Raw genomic sequence first — 22,297 nt, forward strand, 5'->3', positions numbered from 1 at the left:
AAGTAATTTGGGAAAATACTGTTAAAGCTACGGCTTCTGTGAATAATTTTTAAAATGTTGTTAGGCTTTGTCAGTTCTCTGTCCCAGCTCTACCTGAAAGTTTTAGGGTATGTGTGAACCTTACTTTGCAATTGCAATAGTCACTTGCAAGTGTGCTCGTACAGAAGCCTCATTATGAATTACACTAGCAGAAAAGACAGAACACCCCAGTGACCTGCAAGGTGGCTGCAGGACAAATGGAGCTCCGTCTTGTATACCTCTCCATGGAAGATGGATAACTCATTGTATAGCTTAATAGGGTGCAGCTGCATACAAAAAATAACAGCTGTCAGCCTTATTGGATCATATCTCCATACAAGAGTAGGCATAGTCTTACACTTTACCATAGGCCACACCTGTTTAGCAAAAAGGGCAGCAGTCCATGAGCTCCACCTACATATTGGATTATTGCAGAGGTCGGTCTTCATGCTCAGTGGATTTCAGCTGTAGATTTCAGCTTATGGAAAATGAGGTAGCCACAAGCATAGTTGCAGAGCTATGCAGGAGCCAGGCGTTGTCAACTGCACAGGAATGCATCTTTCTATTAAGAATGAGAACTTAATTCCAGAGCTGCCAAGGACCCCTTCACCATATGACACAGGAGGGCATTCCAGAAGCTGTCGGGGGCTATGCTGCCTGAGAGAGAAGGGTAGGAGCAGGCTTTAGTGTGGCCTGCCTGGAAGGGAGGCTATTCCAGCATATGGAACGCAATGGCAGCTGCAGGGCTGCCAACTCTTTCAACAGTTGATGGTTTGGTTTTTTTCTTAAATCCTCAGCTCCTGGAGTCATGTGACTGGTACTCTCGGCCCTCATGGCTGCTTGAAAACGTGACCACGCAAGGCTCGGAAGCCAGACGGCAAATAGAGCCCAACATTCAGTGTTGTTAACAATCCCACCATTTTGTAGCCTCTCTCATGTTTGACTGGGGCCCTGGCTCAAGGCCGGGTGAGGCAGGTGGGAGCCATGGGCCTTGCCCTCTGCAACCTGTAATTGGGCAGCCCACACAGCACAGCGGAGGGGTCCTTTGTGGTGGCTCCCTGCTCTGAGGCAAAGATGGGTGGGGCCCCTGGCACAGCAGGTCCAAGGGCTGGGAGCCGCCAGTCTGAGGAAGGCTGTGGGACTCCTGGGGGGGAGGGGCACTGTCCCGACTGTGAAATGGGCGCCAAAACTACTGAGGGGACTCGCGCCTCTCACTACACATGCGCCGGAACACAGCGGCGTCGGGCGTCAGAACGCGCATGCGTCCCTGAGCCCCTAGCTAGCCTCGGAGTGACACGGGCGTAGGCGCACAGGTAGAGGGAGGAAGTGAGCGTTGGCCCGGGGGCCGATAGGACGGGGCGGTATTGCGCATGTGCAGTGGAGTAGCCGAGCGGCTGGCGGTCTCCAGCTGCAGAGCGCGGCTGAGGTGGTGCGCGTGCGCAGTGTGAGCGCTCGGGGTGTTGCTGCCGCCGCTGTCAGTTCCGGCTGTTTGTTCGGGAAGTGGATCCGGCCCGGAGCCGCCGCCGCCGTCTGAGGAGACCCCCACCTCTCCCGCCGCCCGGAGCTTCCGCTCCCCACCGGCCATGGCTAGAGACTACGATCACCTCTTCAAGCTGCTCATCATCGGCGACAGCGGTGAGGAGGGGAGCGAGGCCGGGCCTAGGGGGCGGCGGGGCTAGGCCTCTCCCCGGGGCAGGAGCCCCCGCGCCCCCACCGGGGGGGGAGGCCTGTGGTGGCTCGCGGCGGGGGAGGTTCGGGGGGTGGCGCCGGGCCGGGGGGGCTGGGCTGGGCTGTGCAGGGGCGATACGGCCGGGGGGGATGGATTGGAGGCGGGGGGGGAGGGGCTGTTCTGGTTTGTAACTGGCTGCCCAGGCCGAATGCGAGGTCAGAGAGCGACTAGGGGGGTGAGACTCGTTAAGCAAAGCTTGATGCAGAAACTTCTCTAGGCGGAGCGGCTGCCACCTCCTAATCCTGCCGGAACGGTGGTGGTGGTGCTGCTTATCCGCCCGTGAGAGTTAAACACCCCCCCACCCCACCCCACCCCCCGCCAGCCAGCTTCCTTGGTGGACTTCTGCGGGCTTGCCCTCGCTAAGTGGGGCTAATCGCATCTCACCCCGGCCCACCAAGAGGCCTCCTGTAGCTAGAATGAAACGGTTGTCTCCTTTCTTTTTAGAGTATCTCTTTAACCTGTGGAACTTGCAGTCACAGAGTGTTGAGGCAAATAATTTAACAAGATTCAAAAAAAGGATTAAGCACATGTATGAGTAAGGATAACATCAGCATTTACACTTGCTAGGATAGACTTTACAAGGGCAATCAAACCTCATGTTTTCAGGGCATAGGCTGTTATCTAGCTGGGATCAGGAAGGAATTCCCTCATAATAACATACAGTTAAGTACAGTCTAGAGGGTTTGGTCTGTACTCAGAATGCCCTAAGGACTCTTGTGTCAATTCTTATGTTTTTAACATTTAAAATAAAGTTTTTCTTTAGTATTTGTCAAGATATGCCCTATTGAAGCTTTGTGTATGTGTTCATCAACTTAGAAATAACTTTGGATCTTGTTTAGATCTTTAAAATGGAGAAGGAGTATGTGTTGGATGTATATGTTCCATCTACTAATCATGGATGCCCAAAACACTTAACCTGTTGGTTGAAGATAGGGAAAATGTCTGATCTTTGATTTTAAAAGGCTTTGCAGAGTTTGAAACACTTTTGAAGGGCAAATAATTGAATGTACCTTCTGTCATGTCAGTTGATTTTTTTTGAAGTGCACCAGAAATGCAGGTGGGGTTTGTCTACTTTTATATAGGGGTCCCCAAACTTCACCCAGTCAAGTTCCATAGTCGCAACCCTTCAAGAGCCTGAAACTTAATTTAACTAAAATGGAGTATATGTTATCCACCCTTATCTTTTAACAGAGGTGTGACCTGTAAAGACAGTAGGTCCCAGTATGCAATGTGGCATGGCCATTTGTGTAAAAACTGAATGCTGCATGATCCTAGGAACTGTCATCTCAATAGGCTTTCAGCTCCCTGTCAAAAGTGATTGAATGTATACTACACTGTGTCCCCCTCCTTGTTGCTCTTGTGGCTGCAAGAAAGATAAGGCTTGTGTTTACAGAGGCCCTATTTTAAATAAGGTCCATTTTCTTATTTTAAAAAAAAGGGGGGGGGGGTTATCCTAAAACCCAAGGAGAGGAGGGCACATGTGGTAGCTTACTGATCACTTTACTAGAATAGAGTTTAAGTACTGTCTTCCTTGCCTGCCAGGAGGTTTCAAAACAATTTAGGCAAGATTGGTAATTTGGAGAGAGCCCTATATTGGAGAGGAAGATTTTTCTTTTGACCAATTAAATCCCTTTGCTGGCATTTCTTAACTTGGGCAAAGCCTCTAGTCACTGAAGAGTGTCCAGTGCGAGAAACTGCATGATCTGATTGTGAGAGGACTGGATGCCTGCAGCTCGAGGTTCTAACAGTTATCCACTGTAGAGCTACAAGTATTGAGTGTTAATATTTTCTCTTTAATCCCAAGAGGAAGGCTTTGTCCCAATTCCCAGAAACATTTCATTTGCATCGTTTATTGATCCTTACAGAAAAGCCCAGTGTTAGGAAATGCAGTGGTGTTGGATGGATTCTGCTTTTCCCAATATGGAATTGTGACAGAGTTTAGAGGACAGTAGGTTTTCGTGTTTAAAACAGGTCATTTTGAAAAGATGATTGTAGTCTTAGCTGTTCAAGTTGTGCCAAAAATTTAAAAAATGAAATATACAGATAGTCTATTACTTTCTACTTGCATGCCTGTGTATGTTCTTTCATTCAGCTAGAGCTGGGTTTGTTTTGAAAGCTGTGATAGGGAAATTTATGCACTACTAGATTTCACAAAATTAGTAGGCAAGGCAGTGCTTTTGAATTCTTACTTTTACATGAGTGGAAGAAGCTCTACTGACTCTCTCTCTCTCCCCCCCCCTCCCCCAAACTTAAAATGTACGTGCATAGGAGGTGGGGGCCATGAGGAGTGTGGTTTCTCTGTATATGAGCAGTGTGCTTTATAGACAGTGTTCATTCAGTGAGATCTGTCATCTGGAACAGCTAGAATTTCCTGAATTCCGGAGGCTTGGCTTCTCTTTACAAGCCTTTTTGTGATTGCCTGTGGTCAAGACATTGTCCACCACTAAAGTAGATAGATCCTCCTGACAACATGCAAGTCATTTGCTCTCCATGGAGTTCTACAGTGCTGTTTGCAGCTGGTTTTGTCTTAAACATAGAGATGCAGTCTGATAAGACTATAAGACCCAACATGTGGTGTTGAGGCCACTTGGATCAAGATGACATGCTCCTCCCTGGGATCTGTAGACTCAGCAAGCTGCATCTTTTTTAAAGTTGACAGTGGTTGCAACAGCGTTTGTTATATAAATTATATGAAGCCTTTGGGCTCTTGGCATGTTGCTAGTGCAGCCCTCTCTAAAGTTTGGGCAACTGTTACCAACCCCTTTCTTGGAGCTTAGGGTTGTTCAGCATCTGGCTACTGTAACTTGGTTGTCAGTATTGCCTTCTGTATAACACTCATCTTCTGTGAGAGGCTACCTTTTCTGCTCTTGATGTTTAGGCAAATGCTGGCTAGGCTTATGCTTTTGGCCTGTGAGACATGGATTTTTGGGATGGCAGGGAAAATAGATACTTTGTTTAGTGTTATGGAAGGTTGGAGGAATCTGTAAAGACTGAAGAACTATAGGAACTCTGTGCAGTCATCATACAGAAATCCTTGCAGAATTGTTAATAGTGACTGCAACTTAACACGAGTAAGCGCTGACCTGATAGACCCTAGTTTTAAATGAGAGGAAATAACATTGGTCAGTTACTGTGATCAGGTGAGCAAACTGGAGCTAAGGGTCTCTTCTAAGAAGCAACCTGGGGTTTCCTCATGCCAAAACCCAGTGGGTTTGTTGTGAAGGAGTCAGTTTTGTGATGGATTTTATTGGAAGCAGGTGTGCACAAGATGTTCCCATGAAACTGGAAATGCTGGAATGTGACTTCAGATTGTTTAAGGAAAACCTGAATGAAGTACTGTTCAAAGCATTCAGAATTGTTACATGAAACCTCTCGTGCAAAGGGTGCAATTTCAGTGATCCTGCAGTATGGAATACTCGCTGCTTCCTGTTAGATGACAATATAGAACAATGGTTCCCAACCTTCTTGAGCAATTGCACTAGTTTACCTTGGCTGTATTAGTCAGTGCCTCCTGTCTTCCATTAAATAATGCCCATTCTAACCCCAACTTGGCAGCACCAAACCCTGATCTCAAGGCCCAAGTAGCCCAAATTTCACTGTGGGTTCAAGTGTACATGATTGAATGGGAGATAGGCAGTGGTGCTCAGGCATGGCACAAAAGATCAGAGATGGGATTTTTTAGAATATCTGCTGGGGATGCCTGCTCTGTCATTATTGGTCCAAGAACTGAAAGTTGAGGGAATTGCAATGGATCCCTTGAGATCTGACCTGCAGTTCTGTTCATGCCAGTTTTCTCCTCTGAGGCTTTGGTCAGGAACTGATAGAACTAGATTATCTTCCAGAAGAAGAAATTAAATGGGATTCAGAAAATACAGTGAATGAAAGACAAAATACCACCATCTGTTACTTCTTTTCCAACAGAACTCAGCATTTTTTCTCTCTCTCAGGTGTTGGCAAAAGCAGTTTGCTGTTACGCTTCGCAGATAATACTTTCTCAGGTGAGTGTTCCTTTCCTCCAGTGGTGAATTGGCCGAGGGCTGTCCTAGCACTGCCCTATCACTAGAGAACTCGCATCCTGGGAGTTCACTTAACCTGGCACTGCTAGCCATATTAGAAATCTGTTATCTTCCCAGCTCCATTTCTCTTGGCACACCCACACAAAATCCTTGCATTTTGATTGTGAAAATCCCATGGTGTCTAGATCAGTGTGAATCCTGTGAAAGAGTTCAATTTGTTAAATGTCCGTTGCACCATGCAAACTTCTGCCCATTGTAAAACCTCCCATTCATCCTGTGGGATTAGTTAAATCATGATAATTTAATTCTTTGTAACATGATTAAGAGTTATCAGGAGGCGATTAATAGAATAGATTGTAGTCGAAGGGAAGAGAGATTCCACTAGCAGTTAAGATAAATTTTGCCCTGCAAACTCTCACAAATATTTTACTCTTATTTGTTACCCCTCTTTTGATGAATTTGGTGCTTATTCTCAACCACTGGTATGGTGTTGGAATAGCTTTCTTGAAATAGATTTTTTGCCACTGGATTTGATTTTTGGCATCAGTAGTGGAAAATAGCCTGGACTCATGAATAATTATTATACAAATAAAAATGGGGCTTGAGATACCTGTCTAAAAGGAGTCCAGATAGATTGGGCAAAGTGACAGAGTCCTCCTGAGGCTACCGCCAGCTGCAGCCTAGACATGTGTCCTAGTGAATGTTGATAAGTTTAAAGGGAACAAGGTTTGGTGTTCTCACTTGCATACACACTTCCTCTCTGTAGGCAGCTACATTACCACAATTGGAGTGGATTTTAAAATCCGGACAGTTGAGATTAATGGAGAGAAGGTGAAGCTACAGATATGGGACACAGCTGGACAAGAGCGTTTCCGGACTATCACATCGACGTGAGTATAGTTGGGCTCCTTTGACTGTGGCTCCAAGCTTAGATATGATGGGCTTCTTGGAATGTAGCTTGGCTATTATAGCACAGGAGTTTCTCAAATATGTGGTCTATCTGTGTTTGTGGGGATTCTTTTCCAAGCTTTCCCATGACAATTAGGGATAAAGGATTTATGGTTAAGGCACAGGACTGGGAGGCAGGACTCCTGGATTCTTGGCTATGCAACAGATTTTCTGTATGATCTTGGGCAAGTCTCTTAATTCCTCTACCTCTGATTTCCCAACTGTAAAACTGGGAATGTTTCTCTTTTTTTTATACGTCAGGAAATCTAGCCTCTCAACCTTCTGCAAAATGTACTACAGAAGTCCAAAGTATTAATCCTCTCTATCAGTTTTAAGTATCAGAAAAGCAGCAAGCATCCCTGTGGCACCTTATAGACTAACAGACGTTTTGCATGAGCTTTTGTGGGTGTGAACCCCCTTCTTCGGATGATGCATTGCATCATCACACAAGCTGCAAAAACGTCTGTTAGTCTATAAGGTGCCACAGGATTCTTTGCTGCTTCTATCAGTTTTGTAGTTTTAATGAGGCGTTTGAGGTTTAAGAATTCAGTGTCAAATATATGGATTCTTTTTGGAATTGCTAATGGTGAAGGGACATTCTGATGATTAAAGTACATAGCGTTCTGTTGAAACAGACACCAACAGAAAGTTAACCTTCTTGGTCTGAGGTCAGTTCAAGCTCATTGTCCTTTGAACAACTGCAGTGCTTTTCCTGTTCCTGAAGAAACCACACCCTGAGCTGCAGCTGCAGCATTGAAAGCTCAGGAGAATGACATGTTTTTGCTATAACTGGTTACGGTGGATTTGGGGCTGCTCAGAGTGGTGTTGGGGGAAGAGGAAGGAAGACCTTTGGAAATGGATCCTTTGTTTCCTTTCTGTATAAAATAAATTTGTACTGGGAGGACCCAAGTGCCTGTTTTCTCATACACTTTAAGGCTAGAAAGGCCTAGATTGTGATAATCTAGTCCTGTCCTTCTGCATGTTGCAGGCCACAGAACCTTGCCCACCCATTTCTGTAATAGACCCGTAATCACTGGCTGAGTTACTGAAGTCCTCAAATCATGATTTAAAGACTTCCAGTTACCGAGAAGCCACCATTTACTCTAGTTTAAACCTGCAAGTGACTCATTCTGCAGAGGATGGTGAAAACCCTCCAGGGTCTCTGCCAATCTAACCTGAGGGAAAATTCCTTCTTGACCCCAAATATAGTGATCAGTTGTACCCTGAGCATATGGGCGAGACCCACCAGCCAGACCTCTGGGAAAGAATTCTCTGTAGTAACTCAGAACCCTCCCCATCTAGTGTCCCATCTCTGGCAGTTGAAGATATTTGCTATTAGCAGTTACAGATGAGCCATATGCCATTGTATGTAGTCGTATCATACTGTCCCCTCCACAAAACTTACCAAGCTCAGTCTTGAAGCCGGTTAGATTTTTTGCCTCCACTGCTTCCCTTGGAAGACTGTTTCAGAACTTCACTCCTGGATGGTTAGAAACCTTTCTCTCATTTCAAGCCTAAACTTGTTGATATCCAGTTTGTATCCATTTGTTCTTGTGTCAATACTGGCACTAACTTAAATAACTCCTCTCGCTTCCTGGTATTTATCCTTCTGATGTATTTATAGAGGGCAATCATATCTCCCCTCCTCCTTCATTTGGTTAGTCATTCACAACTGACTTCTCCTTTGGCTTCTGTCAGTTAACTGAGGCAGGTCATTTTTCATATAACATCAGGTAACTACCCCAAATTAAAAAGCCTGATGGGGTTGGCTGCCTCGTTTGGATATTAGAAATCGGTGAATTGTGCTCCATCCTTTTCCTTTGCATTTCTTCACTGATACTGCTGGAGACTTGTTTCATAAAAGCATTGCAGATTTCGTTACCTCTCCTAGTGTTCCTGTGCATGACATCACTTCTTGTTTCAGTGCTGTGGCCAGCTTCAGAAAGGAAGTGGTGAGGGGGGAGGCAGTAAGGCACTGCTGAAGTTCTTATCAGCTGTGCATATGGAACACTTGTTCTGGTTGAATTTGTGCTGAGTCAGCAAGGCACCTTCCTGTTTTCAGAATTCACAGCCACACTTCAGCTCTGAATTAATGAGCCTTGGTTCGCAAGGCTGTGGGGGCTGATGTGAGCTAGATCCGAAAACCACAATGCCCAGCAATTAAAGGGGAATTCCAGGAAATGACTTACTTTTGAGGACAGGAATAGCTGCAGAAGTGACTGTCTAATGTAATGTGTAAACCTTCTGCTTCTCCTTCCACTCTCAATCATTTAAAAACAAGAACTTTTGAGAATCATAGAGGATGCTTTCTGCATGAAGGTTTTTGGACTTCCTGATGCATGTAATGCTGCTGCTGTTACAACTTCTCTGAGAGAGCTGAAGACAAATTGTAATGTGCAGGGGAGTAACGAGCCCCCATGTTTTCCCATATTGCAGAGTTTTCAGGGTAATTACTAGCCTGCCACAAACCTTCCGCGGAGAAGCAATAAATATGTCCAGCTTTGCACACAACTGAATGGGCATTTTTGCTTTCAGCCCCTCTGGGACGTTGATGGCAAATACTTAGGGAAGAAGTAAAAAAGCTGCTTCAACACCCTGTACTATAGTAGAGAAACTTTTTCCTCCAGCTAGGTGGGCTGGCTGTGGCTTCTGGAGTACGCTGCTACTTCCTCTTTAGTTGGCCAGTAGGTGTGAGGCAGCCTCCTCTGGGGTGGACCATATTCTCTATATAGATAATAAACCACAAGATTGTGGATTCAGAGTTTTATTGTCAAGGGAGTAACTGATTTGCTTAGAGCAAGACATTGAGTAGCAGATCAAATTACCAGGTTATAGAGTATATGGAAGGGCTTGGCCGAACAAAGCGTGGGAAGGGTGCCAATACATTGTCAGCAGAATGGTTGAAATTTTAGGTTGCTGTAGCAGTGACTCTTTGGATTGAAAGGGAAAAGGTGATCCTTGGCTATTGCTATAGACCAGTAAATCTTTTTTGCAGAGAAAGATAGTCTACAGGTAGATGTCAAGTCAAGTATGGTAAACAAACTTGAAGTCTGAGAGCATCTGTCGTAATTGTGATGGGTTTGAAGTGCTGCTGGGAAGACTTAGAATTGCAACATGACTGAACTGAGTGCAAGTCTGTAGTAGAAAACGGGAAGACAGAAGAAGCTGCAGTCAAGTCATCTCTGTGTAAAAGCCCAACATACTGAAGTTACAGAAGCTGAATAAGACACAGAAGCTGTTAAGGAATGTAAAGGAATCTGAGCAGGAGAATTATTTTTTATAAAGCCAGGAAAAGTAAAATAGACTGAAAAAATCCTACAGTAAATAGCAAAATGTCAAAGGCAGCAAGACTATGTACATATGAAATAACCAGGGGTCTTGGGGTTATTGGTGTCTAGGTGGAGCAGTGACTAGTGCACTAGCCACTTAACTTTAGAGTGCTGGGTTGACTTCCTCCTAAATCCAAACAGAATTTTAGTTTTGATCTGATAATCCCATATGTGCACATCAGAAACCCTCTGGGGACATTGCAGGTCACGAATAAGATGTGAGAGTTGCAGGCGCTGCATCTTTCCATGCTGGGTCTGCTCAAGTACATTTGTGAACATAGAACAGTTTTTAACGGGGTTGGTAGTTTATATCCAGTCTCCTTAAGGACAGTGTGGGCTTAACTCAAGGAGTGAGGTAATTATAGAGTGACTAGCTACCATGCATTTGTAGAAGAACAGGGTGGAGATATGTCCAAGTCAGGGATCAGTTTTCCAGGGACAGCAGAAGTAGAGTTATGGTGTACTGAACACCAGATATGGTTATTAAAAGGTCAGATGTACCGATTGCAGATGATACGCATTCATGCATCTGACAAGAAATAAGCAAGGAAATGGTGAACTTTTAACAAACGTTGAATTCACTACAGTCAAGTGAGATTCCAGAGGACTATAAACCAATGAACTAACTAACAGCTTTGGAAATGCCATATTGGACTAAACCAACAGCTCACCTAGTTGGGTGTCCTGTCTTTGACAGCGGCAAGTTTTGGATGCTAGAGGAAGGTGTTAATCTCCAGGCTGTATGTAACTGTATGATACAAAACCAGCAATTTAGAGGGAGATTTTTTTTCCTGATCTCAGGTGGTGATCCGCTTATATCCTGAAGCATGAGATCTGCTTCCGCTTGTAATATAAAACAGACTACTCTAACTGCAGGTGCTATTGATAAATGTCTAATCCCTTTCTAAAAAAATGTATTAAGCTTTCTGATTCAATAGTATCCTGTAGCAGCAAGTCCCACATGCTAATTCTAAAATGTTTCCTCCTTTTATAGGAGTAGCCTTGGAAGAGATGTAGTGGGTTGATTTAAGGATATCATTGTTTAAACAACCAGCCCTGGAGTTTTGTGAAGATTTACTACTCTGTTGTGTAATGATTCAATAATAATGTACTTACAGCTTAAGATTTTACAAAGTTTTGTAGAAAAGATCAGGGTAATGTTTATAATGTATTGATGCAGCTGTATAAACTGCAGGATTCTCATTCTTTTATTTGAATTTCTTATGATGCAGCTCCAGAATTTAAGCTTTTGTACATTTAAAGTCTCTAGTTTTGTGGTAGAAAGGTAACCTTCGAAAGGTAAACTGACCTAATAACCTTTGTCTGCGGACATTTTGAAATAATAATTTGGAGGTGTGAGTAGCCCCATTCATCTCAATAGGACATTAAATTGGAAAACCAGTGATGCTTTAAACATCAACAGCTATTTGATGACTGTTCTTTTTAGGAAAAACACCAAGTTATTATACTTCTCCATTGTTGGATGTTGTGGCAGCTATTGAGTTGCAGGGGGTAGCTAGTTGTCAATATTTGTGGGGATGGGGAATGAGGATTTCATTCCTCCCTCCTTCAAATTTAAAATGGCCTCCATCCTACCCAAAATAGGGAGGGGGGGGGGAGGAGGAGATGCATCTGCTCCTTGGTATCAAAAGCCTCAACTGCCTCTTAATTGTCAAAAACACAAAACTGACTCCCACTCCTTCCCGGGTGCCAAAAGCCCCGTCTGTCCCCTACCCATCTGCCAAAGCCAACAACTTCCCCCAGGCAATTTCTATAAAGCAGTTATGTGTGTTTAGTGCAGCACATGGAAAACTGAAAGTATGGCCACAGTGTAAATCAATATACAAATGAAATCGTATAGTCACACTACTGTGCTGCACCTGGGCTGCATCAGCTATGTCTAATGTGCCACTTAAGACACAAGACCTTGGATAAGATTCATGGATAGTGTAAAGCCGGGCGACGAGCTTAAAAAAAAAGGGGGAGGAGGGGGATTAGTATCTGGAAATAAGAGTAGTCATAGATTAAACCACCAGGTTAGTCAAATGTTGAGTGAGATCTCAGACAACGAAGAAAATTGCAGTTTAGCATAGACAAATGTAACATTGTGGGGGGGAGAAATGGGTCAACCCAAAGAACATCTGTTACATGAAAGAGTCTTCCAGTTCAGAATCAAGAAGAGGATTTAGATTTAAAGCATCTGTCCATTGCTCAGCACCAGCAAAACCAAACCAGATACAGGACTAGGTTTGTGAGCAGGATGAGAGAGCACAAAACGGGAGGTGCTGTGCCTATATAAATTTGGACCCAATCTGGAGCAGAGCTTGTCGTACAAGTCACTGTTTCACATGGAAGAATATTTTTGATGTGGACTGCAGCCCCTGAGGATAAAGATGTTGTGTAGTCTAAAGAATCTGAATTATAAAGGAAACTTCATATTTTTTCTACTTGAGGAAAAGATGAATTGGCCTAACAGGCTTCAAAATCATGAAAGGATTGGTTGAGAGAACTGGTTAAAGGGTTTAAAAGTACAGCACAATCTAGAAAAAAAAGTCTGGGATTGAATATTCTTGGTCTAAGCTATTTCATGCCAATGGAATTGAACATATGGCATATGTTTCTGAGAAAGCAATGCAAGAAAATTATGATATGCCTGGGTTTCTTTGTGGAGAACGTAAGAGTAGAGATAACACATAGATAGGCAGACAGGTTCGCATGGTGACCTTCCATACTTCTGAATTGTGGTGATCCTATCCTAAAAAGTTGCTCAACACCTAGTTGCTGCCACCACCACTACCTGATGATGTGAAACAGAGGCCAAGACAGCAGTTAGCAGGGAAAAGCATAGCTGAAAAGCCTTCTAGAGATAGCAGTACTTTACACGTCAGTGGGTGAGAAGCACTGTGTGTGTTGCAAAGGTCTGGTATCATTAATTCTAGTCTTACAGATGAGGAGACGGCGGTAGCGATGTTAAGTGACTTGCTCAAGCTGTTACAGTAAGTCAGTGGCAGAGATGAAAATATAAATCAGAACTAGTCTGAAGTGTAGCCCAGTTGGTCTTGCTCAGTGTCACAGTGCACAGATGGATTGGGGTGTCTTCTATCTGGGGAAGGATTAATTCAGCAAAGGGAGAACTAGATTCAAAGTGTTGGTCGCAGCTGTCATCTCTGAAGAGCAGAGGGAGGAAGAGCCCTTGTGGAAATGCTGATGATGAGATTGGTCTCTGGAAATCTTGAAACATATTTCTAAGGGAAGTGCCTCAGTTTGGCTGCTGTGAACTTCCGCATTTGCATTGGTAAAAGCTAATCCTAGTCAGACACAAGAAAAGGAGGAGGAGGGGAAAGACAGGTAAACGTGCAAAGTGCACCTAGTAATATAATTCTTGGAGTGGTTCTACAAAGAAAACCATTAAAAAAAAAAAACAAAAATGCCAAACCATTGAGAGGGATCAGTGTTAATTGTCTCAATGATTTACAGAGCAAATTTGCTCAATTCAAAAGCAAAAGGTTTCTCTCTGAAGTGCCAGCCCTGCAAACTCAACTGGGATCTGAACGTTAAGCTGAACATAAAGGTTCTTTCCTTCATGCATATCATTGTACTAAAGATTTTGCAGGCCATAAACGGTCTTCATTGATGCCTGCACTGCTCCATTTTTTTTTTCAGTGTTTGCACAGGTGAAACAAATTGGAACTTAGTGAACAATTCTGATGCACAAAAAGAAACTGAATCCATCTTCTTTTCTTAGCTGTGTTGGTTCTGCAGGACTAACTAGCTTTGACTGAATTTCACTTATTTTTAATCACTAAAGGTAGCAGATATGACTCTGAATGCACATATGGAGCAGATCTGTTGAGTAGGAAGGTGCCATCAGTACACAGTTGCTTTTCAGAGTAGCATGGGGCTTTAAAGCAAAAGGAGTAACTGGGGGCTAAATAGCAAAACAGACAAATCTCTGAATAGTTTATATGTGGAGATCTGATCACAGATTAGACTTGTTCATGTTAGTCCCTAATGAGCATTTTTCACATCTCAAAACTACAGCACAATTTGGCATGATTTAATGATCTTTGCAGGAAGGCCTATGGCTGGAATAGTGGGTGCTGTTGCTAGAGAGGAACTGGAGGCACTTAATGATGTAGGAGAGAGGGAGGGGAGCTTGCAAAATTCCTTTCCTGACTGCAACCATTGATCAGTCTTTAATTTGTGCAGGAACCAAGATTCCCATGAAATAGGCAGTGGAGGATGGATTGCCACTGTCTGCTCCCACAGCCGGAAGATCATGCTTATCCTTGTTTGGGTCCCAGGCAGCCCGAACAGGACCTGTAGGAGCAGGTTTATCAATATAGGGGCTCTGAAACTTGTTCATATGGGCCAGCTGAGCAGAGAACTGTGCATGTTTAGGGGCAGAGCATGAGCTGACAGTTGCACATTAAATGACTCCCAGTGGGGTGAGGGGGATGGGGACTTGTTTGTTCAGCTTTGGGGATTTCTATCTAAATGATCTAGAGGCCCGTTCCAAAGAACGGTGTTAGGATAAGGCCAAGCAGCCAGAAGTTTGAACTAGCATCTGTGTCCTTTTCCCACCCCATAGGTATTACAGAGGGACGCATGGGGTCATCGTTGTCTATGATGTCACCAGTGCAGAATCCTTTGTGAATGTAAAGCGGTGGTTACATGAAATTAACCAAAACTGCGATGATGTCTGCCGGATACTGGGTAAGCTCCTACTCTGCTGCTGCTTGTTCTGGGAAGCCTTTGCTACGGCAGCCTGGCCAGTGGAGGAGGTGTAGCACTGACCTTTTTTCCTTTTTAGTGGGAAATAAGAATGATGACCCAGAGCGGAAAGTGGTGGAGACGGAAGATGCCTATAAATTTGCCGGGCAGATGGGGATCCAACTGTTTGAGACCAGCGCCAAAGAAAACATTAATGTGGAAGAGGTAATACCCTGAAGGGAATAGGAATATGGCGACTTTTCAGAAGTAACAGGCTAGGAATGGCAAAATATTGCATCTGTTAAAGGGAGATGCAAATTTTACTGTTAGGAGGCCAAATACCAACAAAAGTAGGAGGGGTTTTCATTGCTATTAGCATTTATTGTGCCTCCGTATATGCAAACTGCAGCTGAGCAGTTGCAGTGGGAAGGAGAGAGAGAGGGTCAGGTGGAGAGGTACTGCAGATAAGGTGACTTTTCTTCAGTGCAATAAAGGCTAAAGCTGGATGGCGAAATTAATAAAAATGCATCAGCCTTTTAGATCTTTCCCAAGAGATCTTCTTTCACTGGAAGTGCCAGCCTCAGTGGAAGGGAATGCTAGAGCCTGAGTCGTTGGCCTTGGTGGTGCTGTGGGCAAGTGAGGGTTATGCCAAACCCTGACTTGCTGTTCTTGTTGGCACTGCTGGGCTAGACCCTCACTCACAGGTTTTAGTGGAGGAGGGGAGGGTGGGGCTGGAGGATGCTGGACCCCAGTTCACTGGCCTTTGCAGGGGTTGTGAGAGAATATGCTGAAATCTGACTTGCTGGTCTGAGTGGCATCATGGGCTGCTTTTGGTGTTCCATCTACTTCTCTAGAGGGTAGCCCCTCAGCAGCCAGCCAGCACTCCCAGATGGTCTGAACTGCATTGTGTTTTTCTTGCAGATGTTTAATTGCATTACAGAGCTGGTTCTGCGAGCAAAGAAAGAAAACTTAGCAAAGCAGCAACAGCAACAACAGAATGATGTGGTGAAGCTAACTAAGAACAGTAAAAGGAAGAAGCGGTGCTGCTAATGCCATTTCCCTGTTGCAGAGACTCTGCTCTGACAGATCAGCCCCTCCTAGACTTGGGCTACTTCACTGGGGCAGGCTTTGGGAGGACTTTCTCAGTTTTGTGCCGTTATTTAAAGATTTTTCTCCATATTTTCTATCAAGAGGCGCTGGCACCTTACCATGTTAGTGCCAAGAAAGTATCGGATGGACTCTTGCCCCTTCTCTCCTCCCCTGCTCATTCCAGTGCGCCTTGTAGACAAGAAAGGACGTTGCCTACCAAGTGGACTGATTAACCCAAGAGTTTGTACATAATGTATATTGCTTTAACCATCTGCACCTCCCTCTTGTCACTTTGGCTTATGCCTTCTTAATGTCAGCCAATCATGAACTGCAGTTATCTTTTTAAAGATAGAATACAAAGTTCTTAACTCGAGTAGGCTCCAGGCTGGCAGCGATTGCTGCTGGGGCCTTGGGCTTCATTTTGTTTGGGCTCCAGGCTGGCAACTGGTGCCCCTGGGGCCTTTGGCTTCACTCCGAGTTCCAGACTGTTACTGGGGCTTCAGCTTCATCTTTCTAGGTTCCGGGGTTGCTGCTGGAGCCTGGGGTTTCACGTTACCAGCCCAGGGCTGGTCTGGTGCTGGGTTTCACTTTGCCATACTCCAGGTTTGTGGCCAGGGCCTTGGTTTTACATTTGCTTTGTGGTGCAGCCCAGCTGTACCTGTGCTCTTTAGTTTGTATCAAGATATTTAAAAACAATGGGATTTATTTGGATTTAAACTTTTTAAAAAAACAAAATGAAACTAAACTCCAGTGACTTCTGCTTCGGGGTCTGCTGGTTGTTCCAGGTGAGGGTCCAGACACTTCTTGAGAGCAACAAAACAGTGTGAATCTGCCAAAAAAGCTCCTCGTGTTGCCCTGTCCACAAGTAGATCTGAATTCAAATGTGAATGCTGGTGGCAAAGCGTTGCTTTCAAGAGAGATGGAACATGTGGAAGTGAATCCAGCTCTTTTGGTTGGTGTCTGGATCCAACAGTTGCTGCAGGATCATTCCCAGGAGTCTCCTGTCAGAGAGGAGGACTGCTCTCTCGAATGTAAAGAAATGGAAAGCTATTGCTTGTATTATGTGGTGATGGTTGGGGGTAGGGGTTTTCTTTGGTAATGTACTCTGGCTTCACTGTGCTGAACAAACAGCATTCCTCTGGCCTTCATTGGCTTTTGTGGGAAAATAAGGGCTCAGTTCCTCAGTCCCTGAATAGATATGCTCAGAGGCTGAGACTGTCGTAGCAGGAGCACGAAGTCTTTGGGTTGCTGAGTAACGTGTGTTCATCAACTGATTCTCTACGTAAAAAAGAAATTCTCTTGAAATACTGACTGGAAAGGGATGGGGGTTTGGGCTTCTGGCTTCATACTTGACCTTGAAGATGACACAGCACTCAGGTGTCAGCACATGGTCCTCCGGAATCACTGGCCTTAGGTTTGGTAGGGCATGTCCCACTGACATCCATGAGCTTGGATAATCCCAATCACACCCAGGAAAGGCTAAATTGAAATCACTTATTTATTTTGCCGGCCTTTTTAGATTCTTATGGTTTGTGGTAAAAGCCCTGATCATACAATCACATCACAGATCAGTCTGACTTTAAAGATTTTTTTTTTCATGCAAACCATGAATGTGTGACAAGTTTTTAACTAGTGCAAGTGTTGGGAGTGTATAGCAGCTGCCTTTTCCCATCCCCCATCTCTCTTCTGCACATATCTGTCCATGTTTCAATGGTAACCCAAGAGTAAAAATGAGCTGGGGATATTGGGGTGATACTGCTAGAGTGAGCACTGCATGAATGACAAGACGTGCATTGGTTGCTTCTGCAGGTGGCAGCAGAAATTACACCAGGCATCCACCCTATGTGCTTCCAATGTGGAATATAGCATATGTACCAGGAAGGAGCTCTGTCAACCTCCTCTGTCCCTTCCTATTGAGATGGAGCTGGCTTGTGCCACAGTTCCCACTCTGTGGACTTGACTTGAATTACATTGATGGGGCTCGTGTGCTGAAGAGTTTGTAGATCTAGGTAGGGGTAAAGGGTATAGGCAAAAGTAAAGGGGAAAACTGAATTTGTTGGAACTGATGCAATAAAGTGAGGAAATGGTGCACCTGATCTGGAGTGTTTTGATGTGGAAAGGTTAGTTCTCACTGAGTCCAGGTCTTTGTGGCCGCAGTTGTGAGCTTTGCCAATCCAGCAGTCCAATTTCCTGACTTGAAGTGGGATGTTTTTTTTAGTGCTGCCTCTACTGGCTGTAGAGGAGCAGCTGTCTACCTGCTGCTGCCACTGAGTATTAGTATTGGGGGATAGGGACTGCATCTCTAGTGGTGCTGATGTGAAGCGATGGAATGTCTAACTGGTTTGCTAGGATTATTTCTGCATTGACAGTTTCTAATTATGCTTTTTAAATAATTTTAAAAAACTAAAAATAAAGGTTACAAGATGCCAAATCTTCCTTTTGAAAGTCTGTTTCCTCTGCTGTCCAGCATCTGGAGCTGGGTTCTCCCCCGCCTTGCCTCCATCCTCTTGTTATATGTGCTGCTTTTCTGGGGGGGGGGTGTTTGGCAAGGAGCAATGGCTGCCTTCAGTCATCTTGCTGCCCTGGGATTTTTCGCTCTGTTTAGTGGAGCTGTGTATTAAATCTTTTTTTATGGGTTGAAAATTGGTGATTTGTGCTTTATTCCTTCATTCCTGTCCCAAGGGAAAGCTTTGGAGACTTCATTTGCAATTACACAGGATAGAGCTGGACACTCCAGCAGAGTTTGGAGCTCTTTGTTAGAGGCAGGAGAGGACAAATACTAATTAATAAAATAAGAGGCTGATTTCCCACCCCACCCCTAATGCAATTCTTTACATTGTGGGTCTACCTCCAGTTACTGTTCCCCATGTCCCCTCTCCCCCCGCCCCTCATAGTGACTTACGGCCATGGCTGTACTTGTTGCCCTCGGTATTTAGTTTCTCCCAGTGTAGACAGGATTACACGGATGAGAGAGCTTCTCTCATCGACGTTGCTACCGCTTCTTGGGGAGGCGGATTAACTGTGCTGATGGGAGCAGCTCTCCCGTCGGGGTAGGAGCGTCTTAAGCGCTGCAACTGCGCCAATGCAGCATTTTAAGTGTAGCCCTTCTCTTAGGTTCCCAGACAGCGGAAGGTGTGAATACTCCAAATAGATGGGTTACGACTGCTTCTCTGCCTAGTCACCTGGAAGCGTGCACATGGCTCAATTGCTTGAGATTGTGAGATGTACTGAGTATGCAGTCAGGGTGAGGTTCACAGAATAATCAGGGATCAAAGCCCAGAGACAGTACCGTAGAAATGATCCATTTTATTCTGAAGAGAACTATTTACAAAAGAAGCTGTGGAGCATTGTTTTTACTAAAAATATGCCTTTATAGATTTATATAATACGTATCTTATAAAAACCATACACTTATTTACATTACTTCTACGTACAAAAATTACAGCACTGTGGTATGTACATATCTATAGATACATTCTTTCTGTTTGTCCCTGCTGTGTGCTTTTTCACTTTCAGTCTATGGGGACTGTCGCGTCACTATCTTACCCAGGGACGTCCCTTGTACCTCTAAGCTTTTGGTTAAAACAATCTTGCTTTGCAGTGGTTGAAGTGGGAATGGTAAAGAGGGTTTGCTCTATGTCCAGAATCCACCATCAGTCCTAGATAGGGTAAGGCCTACACGCATCACCTGAAGTCCTTGTGCACGCACTGTTGCCTGTAAGCCCACTTTATTGCTGCTCTGCACAAATTGTGCCATAGACTTCACTCCTCAGTTTCTTTTCTTAAATTGATCTCATTTTCTTGTGTAATGGTACCTTGCTGATCTAAGTGTGTGTTAAGACAGTAAAGTGCTAGTGACTTGACTTGCATCTACATTTATTGTCTGGACCATGCTCGAGTCTCATATATAACAGTAGGCCCCAGCTGTAGACTTTGCTAAAGGGAACTTCCCCCAGCTAGCAAAAAAAATTTGCTTGTTTTCCCACAGCGGCAGTGAGATTGCTTTATAATTGTCGTTCAGTTGTGTGAAATGTGCAGCCTCCATCCTTTAGCTGTGCAACTGTTGTACGTCCCTGCCATATTGCCTGGAACTACCCCTTAAGTACTGATGGGTGAAAATAGTTTGTACTGGTGTTGACTGCTGCAGATCCAACTCCCGTGCAGTGGTATAATCCCTGTAGGCTGATGCTTGCCTGGGATACGGAATCTACTCTGCTGGGTTACTGTGCTTCCTCCAGTTAGTGTTCTCCCTCCCAGTGACCTTTTTTCAATAGGTTTGTAAGTGTCAGGTGCCCTGGGGGCAGGGGAGGGGGTGCTGGCATGCTGAACTCCTCATAGGCAGTGAAAGGAGCCTGGAATTAATCCACTATCAGCTGTGCTGTCTTTGATGGTGAGTGCTCAGTGACAGTTTAAGGCAGTGGTGGGCGGCCTGTCAGGATAATCCGCTGGCCGGCCATGAGACAGTTTGTTTACGTAGACTGTCCACAGGCACGGCCGCCCGCAGCTCCCAGTGGCCGCGGTTCGCCATTCCTGGCCAATGAGAGCCGTGGGAAATGTTGCAGGCTGCAAGGACGGGCCGCAGGTTTCCCACCACTGGTTTAAGGGACGATGAAACATTTAGGACACTTAAAGCACAGCATTAACTACGTGACATTTTGCTGAGAGATTGTACTGCTAGACACTGTTTTATGTATCTGGTGTTAAGGTAGTTTTGTTGCAGTTGAGCAACAGCAGCTCAGCACAAGGACAGTTTCCTCTGACCTGGTTCATAACTCTGTCCTCCCCGTTTTCTGGGCTGAATAGCCCCCATGCTCAGATGGAGTTGCACTTTAAGTCCAAGAGAACTATATCCCAACCATCAGCTCGGAATATGCTTGCTTTCCTTTCCCAACCTCTATCAACCTTCCCACTGAAAAAATATTGCAAGGAGATTAAGGACTAGCTCCTTCCTTAAGTGAAGAGATTTGTTGTGAATTTCAATCACTGGCCTACGCAACTGTGACTCACGTCCACTATCCCCTTCCAGCGAACATGCAACAAAAGGCACCTTTCTTATCACTGCATCTTCATTGCATAACTTAAGCCCCTTTCCTTAGGATGGCAAATATACACTACATCATGGCTATAGATTCCTCTCCTCACCCACACATGTGCTGGGTGTGCAGCTTGGAGAGGACTGTAGGAGACTGGCAGTTGGGAAATGAAAAGGTGACAGCAGCATAAAACCCTTCTAGAACAGGCTGTTGCTTAAACATGCCAGTGTCAGCTTTCTCTAAAGGGGAAATGCTTATTTTATTGGTGGTAAAGTAGTTTTAAAGGAAGAGCTCTAAGTGGTAGTAATATGGCCTGCAGAAGGTACCAACCCTACTAATAATCTCATACGTACTGCAGGACTTCTAGCACCAAAGTGTGTGCATATATGTAGAGCAGCAGCATGTTCACACTCCTCACCCCAGGTTGATCAAAGCCGCCTAACCACAAGGGGAGGGTCTACGACCACACTGAGCATGAGGGGATCCAACCTTCTACCATCAAGGCCTGAGTAGCAGAAAACGTATACACAGGAGCTATGGGTTGGCCCTGAAGATCAGCCCTATGACTAAAGCTACTGCAGCAATGCTGAGCAGTGGAAGAGCTACACCTAGGACCTGATCTTCAGACACACAACAACCCATTCCTATTCAAATCCATCAGTTTTAGGTGCTCAGGACTTTGAGATGGCAGGTCATTGGAGCCCAGTCCTTAGTCCCATTGAAGCGACTCAGATTTTTGGCTGTTGATTTCACTAGGAAGATGCACAAGGCCTTTGGTCCTAAGGCTGAGCTACACTGAACTTCCACAGCGAGACGAGGGGAAGAGTCGGTATCTGAGGAGCACTGAACATTCAGGCTCCTTGACGATCAAATCTTCAATACTCCGGGGTCTGGAACTGACCAACAGGGACCTAGATTCACCTCACAGCATTAGCAGATTATAACTGCACTGAGCTGGAAGGGATCTGGAGTCCTGATGCGGTATGAGTAGCTATGGAGAGCACCAGGGGGAATAAAGACTTCTGGTCGTAAGCAGAGGACAATAAGGACTTCCCCCACAGAGTAAGCTACAGCCATGTAAACATGTTATGTTCCCAGGACCAGTGCAACTACCGCCTGTGTAATCTGCAGGACAGCCCAGCTGCCAGGACTGGAGGTTGTATGAAGGCCACAACTTTTCCCCTACTCTTCCGTGACACTAGTAGTCAGTCCCCTGTATTGCCTCGTCTTGGGGTTGCTTATTTCCTTCTCCAGCATAAGAGAATGAGTTTAAGACAATTGGATTATTCTTCACAGCAGAAACTGAGTGGCCTGTGTCAAAGCGCCTAAAACGTACCCTGAAGTTTATCACTTTGCTTAAGGAATAAGAAAAGTTGCTCTCAGTTGGTACCATATTGTCAAACTGCAAATCTCCAATTCATG

At 44.8% G+C, this 22,297-nt stretch overlaps 1 protein-coding gene across 1 annotated transcript; it reads left to right on the forward strand.

The window, feature by feature from the left end:
- Positions 1–1,240: 1,240 nt before the first annotated feature.
- On the forward strand, positions 1,241–18,275 carry RAB35 (RAB35, member RAS oncogene family). The gene is made up of 6 exons (XM_039505785.1): positions 1,241–1,653; positions 5,695–5,745; positions 6,530–6,653; positions 14,632–14,756; positions 14,854–14,978; positions 15,675–18,275. The coding sequence occupies exons 1-6, from the start codon at positions 1,602–1,604 to the stop codon at positions 15,801–15,803; spliced, it is 606 nt and encodes a 201-aa protein (XP_039361719.1). The 5' UTR covers positions 1,241–1,601; the 3' UTR covers positions 15,804–18,275.
- Positions 18,276–22,297: the final 4,022 nt, after the last annotated feature.

This window comes from Mauremys reevesii, linkage group 18, assembly GCF_016161935.1.
Source record: "Mauremys reevesii isolate NIE-2019 linkage group 18, ASM1616193v1, whole genome shotgun sequence".
Taxonomy (NCBI): domain Eukaryota; kingdom Metazoa; phylum Chordata; order Testudines; family Geoemydidae; genus Mauremys; species Mauremys reevesii.